Genomic DNA, 10916 nt, shown 5'->3' with positions numbered 1-10916 from the left:
TTTTTTTTTTTTTTTTAAACCTACCCAGTGTGGACCCCAAGGCCAGTTACTTCAATGGCTTTTCTCCTCAGCATCTTGACGCCATGACCTTTTGTTCTACCACTTCTCTGAAAACCCCATATAATGACATTTACTCCAGGAAATTACTGGAGGAGAAAACTGTATGGCCTTGGGATTGTTGTGAATCCATGGTTTTGGGGGGCAACCTCAGGTTGGTCCTCCACACCCATCATCAGTGTTTGTTCCCCATCAACAACTCCTTTTTGCCGTCTATAGGACATTTATTCTAGACTCCTCACTCTTCTCCAGCCTGTATCCTAACTTTGCCCCCCGACCAGGAGTTGCCCAGACTTCCTACCTTATGAGATATTTTCTCTATAGTCCACTTCAGCTTCCCTCCTCTGCATCTACAGATTTAGGTCCATCAGGAGTCATCCTGCTAGAGAGAAACATGTGTTGAGCCTTCTGTTCATTTCTGCTCTGGACCTTTCCCTGCTCTGTGTCGTCTTGTGCAACTTTCTGTGAGGGTTATTTCCCTCCTCTCCCTCTAGCCATTACATTCTCTAGTTTTTTTGCCCTACTTCCATCTCATTATTACTTTATCACTCTGGCTGTCTCCTTCCATAGCCAAGCTCATTAAAGGATAGGCCACTCCCTTGTGGCCTCCATTTCCTCATTTGCTCATTTCATAACCCACTACGGTCTTGGTTTTGTCCCCATTGCTCCACCTAAACAACTTCTAAGATAACCAGTGACCTGTTGGTGTCCAAATTCACTGGACCCTTTCTGATTTCCTTACGTGAACTTGCTGTATCACCTGCTGTAAACCATTCTTTCTTCCTTCTTTATTGTTACCAGCAGTTTTCCCCAAACTTGATTCTTTTTAACCTTTTCTGTACTACAATAATACTATTACCTAATATTTTTGGTTGAATTGACATCTTTTTTTTCCTTACCTTCAAATCCCCGTATGCATACAAATAAGAAAGTGAAAACATTTCCAGCTAATGCAAAGACTCTGAGCCAGAATCCTGCCTCCTCTGTTGGAAAGGGAGCTGAGCAGCAAGCTGAGCCTTTCCCTTGAAAAAAGTCAGAGGGCCCAAAGAGGAGGAACTTTCTCACTGTGTTGTTCACTTTTAACCTTCCCAGTGTTAGCCTCTTCATACCCTCTAAAACGATCTCTGGCACCTGGTGGCCTTGGGAACTTGGGAGCTGCTTGCTCTGCGGATGTAGCCACATGTGCCCATACTTGCCTTGAGCTCAGATTTGCATTTCTGACTGCATGCTGCCCAGCACACTGGTGATGTAAGTGCCTCTCCAGCCCCTCTCCCTGCTTCCCATTGCCTGCCTGCCTTTTTTTTTTTTTTTTTTTGAGACAGAGTCTCGCTCTGTTGCCTGAGCTAGAGTGCCGTGGCATTAGCCTAGCTCACAGCAACCTCAAACCCCTGGGCTCAAGCGATCCTTCTGCCTCAGCCTCCCGAGTAGCTGGGACTACCTACAGGCATGCACCACCACGCCCGGCTACTTTTTTCTATATATATATTTTTAGTTGTCCAGATAATTTCTTTCTATTTTTAGTAGAGACGGGGGTCTCGTTCTTGCTCAGGCTGGTCTCGAACTCCTGACCTTGAGCTATCCACCTGCCTTGGCCTCCCGGAGTGCTAGGATTATAGGCGTGAGCCACCTTGCCCGGCCTCGCCTGCCTTTTTGAGAGCCTCATTTTTGTGACTGAATTCACTGGCGACTCAGCTGTCCAGACCAGACTTTTTATTATTTTCGACTCCTCTCTGAGCCTTACTTCCTTTCAGCGGATAATAAGCACCTCTGTGTATCAGATTGCAAGCCAGGTATTCAAATCTTAATTCCTATATGATGTTTCTTAGGCCCTAGACACAATGATTGTTGCCTCCTCTGTGTTCATGTGGCCTCTTGTCCATGTCACCACTGGCTGCCCTGCCCTGCTGTGTTGTTACTGACACACTTCTCCAGTAGAGAGTGAGTCTCTGGGGGCAGTTAATGCTCAATTCTTTGAATCCCAGTGCTGTGCTGGTGGGATTGTTTTATTTGATGAGGAAGGAGTGAGGCTTGTTGGGGGATCTTGTGGCCATTTCACAGAAATAAAGCTTCTGTGTTGAAAGAAACCTTAGTTTCTTCACAGTTGATTTAAAAAGCAAGGCTGACTCCTGGTTATTGTGTTGCTTTTTAATGTATTTATTAGATGTTATAGTTGTTTATACAGGTAATATAGTGAAAATTTTCCCCTTCAAGCATCAGTTCCTATGTGGAGTAACGTGAAATTTCCCCTTCTCCTTCCCCTCCCAACTGTTGCAGGTTTAGCGTGTGTCCTTCCAGATCTTTTTGTGTTCACTCCATACACACAGATGGGGATACACTTCTCTTTCATCATAAATGTGTTCATGCTATGTCCATGACTTTTTTTACTTAACATGGTTTTTATATCAGTAGCACAGAAAATACTTAATGACTACATTAAACTATTAAAAATATACTGCAGTAAGCATCTTCGTATATATGTGTGAGTATTTCTCTGGAATAAATACCTAGAACTAGAATTTCTGGGCGAAGGTCAGGTGCATTTAAAATTTTGATAGATATTGCTAAATTGTCCTCCAAAAGGGCTTTACTAATTTGTTTCCACCGACAATATATGAGCATGGCTCCTCCTCCTTGTCAATATTGGATATTACCAAACTTTACTTTCTTGCCAACCTGATGGGTGAGAAATTATATTGTGAATTGAAAGGGAGTTATTTTTGAGAACATTTTAATTAATCTTTCCGAGATTCTTATTTGTTCAGAGCTCCTGTTTACTGGACTGATATTCAGCCTAGAAGTTTCTAGTCTCTGATTCATACAGAAGCTACTTCCTCACATCTCTGATTCTATGCATTACAGTTGATCATGCTACTGGGATATAAGTCATTTGTGCCATAATGGAATGAAGATGCTAATTTGGAAAACGGCAGCCAAATGACTTCAGCTGTTTTGGAGAACATTCTTGGGCATTACTCAGTATTTTGGTTGCTGGCTTTCTTAGCTGGCTGCCCAAATGTTCTTTGTTGACGATACTGCATTTCTTCCTTTTCTGGTTAATTTTTCTTAGTTATTACCAGAACTCAATAAAATATATAGTTTGTGCGTTTTTAAGAAGTTAATATTTGGAAACTTGAATTCATTTAATTGGAAGGACATTGATCTTTTAAGAAATCAGTCTACTTTAATTATAAAATATTTAAGAAACTGTATACAATCAATTCTGTATAACCAGTTGATAATCAGGCATATCAATTTTTTTTTTCCTTTTAGATAGTCTGTAGAGGATGCCAAATGAGAGAATCCCCTACTCAAGTCAAACTCAGGAGCAAGATTGTTTACAGAGTCAACATGTCAATAATAATGAAGAAATGGCAACCAAGCAAGAAATTGGTGGTGATGCGAGAGTGGAGGAATGCCTCCCCTCTCGCTCCCCTGACGATGGGCCATCCGCCTCTGCTGAGGGGTGTGCATCAGCAGCTCCAAGGAGGGCGCAGGCCCTGCTGCACATCGACAGACATCAGATCCAGGCAGTGGAGCCTAGTGCGCAGGCCCCCGAACTGCAGGGTTTGGGCGTGGATGTCTATGACCAGGACGTGCTAGAGCAGTGTGTGCTTCAGCAGGTGGACAATGCAATCCATGAGGCCAGCCGTGTGGCCCAGCTTGCTGACGCAGAGAAGGAGTATCAGTCAGTCATGGATGACCTCACGTGAGTGTGGCCCATCTTCAGAATTTGTATTTAAACGTGACAGGGAAATTCAGGTAATAAAGAGCTCTAGTATTCCTGAAATTTTGGAGAGTCATAGAACCTCTTATTTGGAGGACAGCGTCAATAAGTGCAGGCCTCAACCTCATCCTGGAGCCCTAGCTCTTGCCCTCAGGAGCAGCGTTGTACACAGAAGTCATGGTCCTAGTCCAGCTCACAAAAGCCTGTTTCTTGCATAATGTCCTAGAGAGAGGGCTATTCTAAGTGCTGTAGGACTCACCGGTATGTGCACTAACTGGTCTCAGGAGAAGTGCACCTATAACTCAGGTGTTTCTCGCTCATTATACCAGGAATGCATCCCGCTCCCTCACCTTTTTCTCTGTAGTTTCTTTCCGGTTTGTTGTCCCCAAACTGAGTGTTCAGTCCTTGGCAATTTTTCAGATTTGCACTTCTGGAAATAATGAGAAAGCGCTTCCTGGTTTTCCTTTCTTCTGTCCTACTTTTGACTCTATAAGGAAATATGAAGTCCTGTGGAGACTTCATTTGTGTTTTAGAGGCAAGATGGACTTGAGCTATTTTGAGCATAGCGCATTGGTGGGGAAGAGGGGAGGTGCTGGACCTGGGCCAGGGTTGGGGGAGCAAAGGGGAGGGTAGGGGAGAGGGGGAGGGTTGAGCTTGCTCATCATTGCTAATCGGCCCCCCATCAGACAGTGTTCTAGGCAGGGTCAGGCAAGTGAGAAAGAGAAGGTAAGAACTGGACTGAGTGGAGGGTGGAGCAGTGTCACAGGGGGCCGCTGGGAGGCCGGAGGCTATTGGCACTTAGAGAACATGTTTTCTGCTAACAGTTCCCTGGTGTGTTCTTTTGGTCTCTTCAGTAGCAGGTGCTTTTGCATAGTTGTAGTGTGCATAGTTGTAGTCCGACCTTGAGTGTTGAGGACCTCAACTTGTAATAACACACCTTTTACATTTGAACTTGGAGATGTGGCCACTTCCTACAGAGGTGACAGAGGAGAGTGCTGTGGAGTCTCCAGGCACCCAGGAGGGTGCTGCTAGATGGCTGGTAGTATATGGTGCCTTTGATGGCTAGTAACTTGAATTGTTTATCCTGAAAGCCACAAAGGTTACAAACAGCAAATTATACAAGGTTCGAGAAGATTGAATTTGTGTTCTGAAAATTGAAAGCTATAATTCTGTGGTGTCTGTTTTAGGAGTAATTTATTTTAAATTGATTTTTTTTTCTTTGCAGCACAAAGTTTAATGCTACAGTAAATGAATCTTCCAGTTCTGTGAAAGAAAAATATTGCTACAGATATACGATCTGTGTAAGAAAATGCTTAAGCATTTTTAGGACTTTTCGAAACTTCGGAAGGCTTCCGTAATGGGCTTTAAAAACCCATGTACGCATTTCTTCATATAAAAGTACAACTTACTGCACATTGTTCTAGCACAGTGTTTTGAATAAAGTAGATACTTAAAAAATGCTTGTAGAGTAAGTGAATCAGCTTACAAATGAAAATGAGCTGATTTAAATCAGCCAGATTAAAAAAAAAACCACTAGCAGCCATTTCAAACCTCTAATGACCCTTCAAGTTCTATTTGTGGCCGGTAAGTATGTGCATTCTGGTTTAGTTTCTTTTAGTTAATAAGTAAAAGGGACATGTTTTTAGCATTTCTGTCTATGTTATGTTATTAAAATGTTACCAGAGTTGAAAAATGGATAATTTGTCTTATTTTTCAGGTCATGTATGACATCCCTAAGGCAAATCAATAAAATTATTGAACAACTTAGCCCTCAGGCTGCCACCAACAGAGACGTCAACAGGAAACTAGATTCTGTAAAACGACAGAAGTATAATAAGGTGATTCAAAATGACAAATATTGCATTTTTGTAAAAGTCATCATTTAGGCCCATTTAATAGTTTAGGAAATATTCTAAAAAGTACATACAAGATGCGAAGCAAATATTTATAATTGCAATAGAGAAATTTTGGGTTGCTTTTTTATGTTTAATCTTTCAGCTGTTTCCCTTTAATGTCTTCTATTTTATAGCATTTTTAACAACACACAGATATGTAGACACATCCATCCATCCATCCATTCACTGATACATGCATCCATATATATACAGATGCTTCTCAACTTATGATGATGCTATGTCTTGATAGATGCATCGTAAGTTGAAAACACTGTTAAGTAGAAGATGCATTTAATACCCTGATAAGCCCATCTTAAAGTTAAAAAATCGTAAGCAAAACCGTCGTTAAGTCCAGAGGCTCCTCAGTATATGACGGAGTTGTGTCCCGCTAAATCCATTATAAAGCTGAAAAATCACAAGTCAAACCATTGTAAAGTGAGGACTGTCTGTATATTTGAGAATAAGTTCTTTTCTGGTGTTGCTTACCTCCTCACTCTGTGCACTCCATAGTCATCCTTGCTTCACCATTGCTTTCACCCAGCTCCTGTAGGGCACGCTGGCCTCTCGCTCAGTCTCCTGGTCTTGTATGAACTCTTTGCTGCTCAGCCCCTGCTTGCTCTAGTTGTCTCCCCTCTGTTTCCTGCTGATGCAGCCATCACCCCTCACACACTCCTGCTCGCTGTTCGGAGAGGCTGGGCCTTCCCGCTCGGTGTTACAGTCAGCACTCAGACACACTGGGGCTGTGCTTAGGGTTGGAGAACTTAAGGGTAGGGGATATCTGTTACTTAGGATGTTATTTTTATGAGGTTTGAAACATTTTTTTTAGGATTTTTGCACAGCTTTGTGAGGTTGAAACATTTTTTAGGGTTTATATAACCCTTTATAAAAAAATACATTGCAGTGGATAGGAATGACTACTTTTGATCATTCAGTTCTGCCATCCCAAAGTGACTAACAGTGTCCTGGTGCTTATAGTTGATTTCCTGCAGCAAATGGAGTCATTGATCTTTTCTTTAGGCTCTCGTGGGGGTGTGCACAGACTCAGTTCATGTGGCCTTCCTTTTACTTTTCCACTCACCAGTCTATTATCTTCTCATTCACCTTTGGAATAGGAGCCCAAAGGTCAGAGGTAGCAGTAACTTGGGGCAGCAGGGTCCCCCTAAATCAAATCAGAGAGGGGACATTTGACCTTTTGTGGAAGCCTCGAAGTTGATGTGCAGAGAGGCCTTCTCTGCCCTTCTTGGGCATCTGGTGGGCTAGGATTTCAAGGGCAGAGAGGACCAAACTTTAGGCCATTTTGGGTTCTACTCTAAGTTGTATATTCTTGTCTTTCTTTAGCAGCTCCTTGATGTTTAGAGATAGACTATTCAGAGGGAAAGTGTTTTAAATAGGATTTTGTTGAGAGAAAGACTGAGAAAAAAAGAAATTGCAAGCTGTTACAGTTGGTGTTTATGTCCAGGATTTCACCTCACTCCATGCTCATATTTGGAGTTGAAATATTCTTGACCTTGGGAAGATGAACCAGGTACCACAGGCCCAGTTCATTGGGGAGGCCCCAGGAAGGCCATGTATCCCAGTTCTGGTGATGTTGAAGGTAACAGGAGAAAGAGGAGTCTGGGGTGGGCAGGTTAAAGAGCATAGAAAAATATATTTTTCTTTTAAAGTTTTGTGATCAGTAGAATACTGTAAAAGACAGTCATAAATATGGTAGTTGTCAGCGGGGACTGACTTTTTCGACTGATCATTTGTGTTTTTATTTCTTACCCTTAGGGCCTGTTGACCTCGATAGCCTATTGGCTACTAAGGACAGAAACACAGAGAGGTTTAGTGATTTACCCAGTGTGTAATGGGGAACACCAAGTAGAACAGTTCTATCTCCCAAGTCAGTGTGCCGGTACTTAAGTGCTTGGGCACAGGGAAAGCTGTCTGCTGCTCAGTCAGGAATGTGTGTGGGCAAGGCTGCCTGCTGGGAACGCTGAGGCCCACTTTTTGCTAGAAAAGTGGTAGTTGCTCAAATAAGGTTCTCTCTAGTAATAGCAGTGTATGGAATTTCTGGTTTATTTTTATTTTACTTTTGCCTAATGTTTTAAAATTTTGTAATGCTCTCTTTTTTATTTAACAATCATGTCATTGCTATTTTCTGTATTCAATATTTACCATTTAAGGAACAACAGCTAAAAAAGATCACTGCAAAACAAAAACGTCTCCAGGCCATCCTTGGAGGAGCAGAGGTAAAAGTTGAACTAGACCATGCCAGTCTGGAGGAGGAGGATGCAGGTGAGGATGCTGTGGGCCGTTTCTCTGTGTTCTTGAATTGATGCCCGATGCCTGTGGTCGCTGGAGGGTCTCTTTAGTCTTTGCCTGGGTTTTGAGAAAAATACGTTTTTTGCCTTAGTATAAAAAAAGATTTAGGAAAATTTTATTCACTATACTTGCAGAATCATTCCTCTTTATAAAAATTTTTAACTCAAAAAAAAAAATTTAACTCAGTTCACTGGAGGCTGCTGGTGCACATTTATTATAACATTTAATAAGTTTGAAATCTTAAACATTCTTAAATAGTTAATTTGATAAAGATAACTAATATGATTAAATTACACGTTGGAAGCCTAGCATCAACACACATTCGCAAAATTGCTCTCACATATCTTTAAGGACTGTATTTGGCAGGCTTTCCAAGCATCAGTTCTGTTGTTCTGTTGTTTAAGAAAAGACATCTTCATTCAGGTTATACTGTGGCCATGATTTCATTTACATTACTGCCTTGGATGGTTGTCTTTTGGAAAACCTTTTGGGAAATTGCATAAGCTCTAGAACTAAATATCTTTGCAGTCGTCGTGTTGTGTGTGTGCATGCACACACGTGTGTGTTTAGAAATCGTTGGTAGCTGCTCAGTCATTTCCTACTTGAAATGTAGATTAAGCCTTCTTAATATTTAAGCTCTACAAGCAATTATTTTCTACTAGCTCCAGAAGTGTATTCCGTAAAACAAGAGAATTGTTGTGAAGAATTAATTGAGGTGATAGAGAAGTATGTGCTTTTAAAGTTCATTCTCAGAATTCATTAGGCCTATGACAGGGCTTTCTGCTGCTGCGGTGCCGTATTTCTCATTGGTAGCAGATGTCTGTTCCTGTCTGGCTACTGCAGACCTGCTGCTGTCTTTCACCTCTTGCTGCTACGTCAGTAAAACTTTGCCCAGGGTTAATAGTTCACCTCCGCAAATCCAAAAGCCCCTTTTCACCCTTGCTCCATTTGGCCTGTCTTCAACAGCTGATGCTTCCTGTGCCTTTTGAGATTCCTGTCTGTCCCCTGGTTTTCCTTTCTCTGACTACTTCTGTTTAGTTATTTCTGGCTAGCTTTCTTAGCCTTATCCTAAATGCTAATGTTTCTCAGGATTTCTTGTTGAGCCCTCTTCTTGTTCTACTACACCCCCCACCCCACCACTCCCGAATAATCTAATCCCCTGGCTTTGGCAGCCACCTAGCTTCTAGTGTCTTACAAATCTGTACACTTCTGGCCTTGCCCTCTTAATGAGCTCCTGGTTCCTGCTATATCTCTCCATCTGGGCACCGGCCAACACTTTAAACTCCTGGGCTCTCTTACTGCCCTCCCTCCTCTGTCCTGTCTGGGAGGCAGTCGAGCAGAGTGCCTAAGAGCCCAGGCTTTGTGGGTCTATCTCTGCATTGCCTAGGTAAGGACCTTGGCTATGTTCCCTGCCTTTCTGTTTGAACCCAAGCAATAGGCATAAGTGCAGCAGCCTCCACTTCTCCTCTCATGCTTTCCTGAGGTTTCCTTTCCCCTGGTCTCCACTTGGCGATCCATTTTATAAGGTTGTGGTGAGGATTACCTAACAAAGAATCCTTTCTCGGAAGTAGGTGGGATGAGGAAAATTACAAACAAAACAAAACTTTGGCTTTGCCACTACGATCTGGGAGAAGGTGAGGGTACTCACCATCACCATTCCTATTCAGCATTGTACTGGACAGTGTAATAACTGTAGTAACTGAAGAAAAGAAATAAAAAGCATAAGGATTGAAAAGAACAAATAAAACCATCATTATTCACAGAATACATGATTGTTTATGTAGAAAATCCAAAAGAATCTGGACAATCTGTTGGAATTCCTGGGTGAATTTAGCAATATCATTGACTACAAGGTCAATATATAGAACTCAGTCATATTTCTATATGCCAGGAAAAAAAAATAGAGATGCCAATTACAATCAAAATCAAATACCTGAAGATAAATCTTAGCAAAAAATGTAGTTTTCTACAATGTTTTCTATATTAATAACTATAAAATGTTATTGAAAAATTAAAGAAGATTTAAATAAATGCGAGATACATTGTGGTCACGGATTGGAAGATCCAGTGTTATCAACGTGTCAGTTCTCCTATCCAGCTACAGTTTCAGTACAACCCTTAATAAATTTCAGGTTTTTTTTTTTTTTTGAGGGGAAAGGCATAGGATAGACAGTGTAGGGTAAGGATGGGGCGGGGCCATTAACAAGCTGACTCTGAAATTAGTATAAAGATGCATTGGGCCAAGGATAGCCAAGGCAATATTGAAGAAGAATAAAATATCAAGACCTATTTTAAAACTATAGTAATTAAGACAGTGTGATATTGGCACAAGGATAGACACATAGACCAATGGGCAGAATAGAAGGTCCAGCAACTAAACCCATCCACTCATATATGTCACTTGATTCATTACAAAGGTGGCAGGCAGTGCTGTGGAGAAGAGTGATCTTTTCAATAAATGGTGCTGGGTTAGTCCATATGAAAATAAAATTATTCTCGACCCATTACACTATGTACAAAAATAGATTAGGGATTATAGATCTAAATATGAATAGTAAAACAAGGCTTTTAGAATATAACGGGGAAAACATTTTCATGATCTTGGTATAGGCAAAGACTTACATAGGACACAAAATGCTCACTGTAAAGGAAAAGATTTGTTAAATGGGCTATGTTAAAACTAAGAACTTCTTTTTGAGTCTCGCTCTGTCACTCTGGGTAGAGTGCCATGGCATTAGCCTAGCTCACAGCAACCTCAAACTCCTGGGCTGAAGTGATACTCCTGTCTCAGTCTCCCAAATAGCTGGGACTGCAGTCATGTACACCACGCCCAGCTCATTTTTCTATTTTTTGTAGAGATGCGGTCTCGCTCTTGCTCAGGCTGGTCTCGAACTCCTGAGCTCAAGCACTCCTCCTGCCTCGGCCTCCCGGAGTGC

At 41.7% G+C, this 10916-nt stretch overlaps 1 protein-coding gene across 1 annotated transcript in view; it reads left to right on the top strand.

Annotated features, from left to right (window-relative positions):
- The first annotated feature begins 3328 nt into the window (after positions 1-3328).
- ERCC6 (excision repair cross-complementation group 6) overlaps positions 3329-10916 on the top strand; it is a 69436-nt gene continuing 61848 nt past the window's right edge. Inside the window, exons 1-3 of the mRNA XM_012663867.1 lie at positions 3329-3763; positions 5499-5619; positions 7842-7953. Coding sequence (XP_012519321.1) covers positions 3342-3763; positions 5499-5619; positions 7842-7953 — 655 coding nt within the window. The 5' untranslated portion in view covers positions 3329-3341. The remainder of the gene's footprint in view (positions 3764-5498; positions 5620-7841; positions 7954-10916) is intronic.

Source organism: Propithecus coquereli, unplaced genomic scaffold (genome assembly GCF_000956105.1).
Source record: "Propithecus coquereli isolate 6110/MARCELLA unplaced genomic scaffold, Pcoq_1.0 Scaffold839, whole genome shotgun sequence".
Taxonomy (NCBI): Eukaryota; Metazoa; Chordata; class Mammalia; order Primates; family Indriidae; genus Propithecus; species Propithecus coquereli.
The sequence above is the reverse complement of the archived record's forward strand: the minus strand, read 5'-3'. Positions and strand labels throughout refer to the sequence as shown.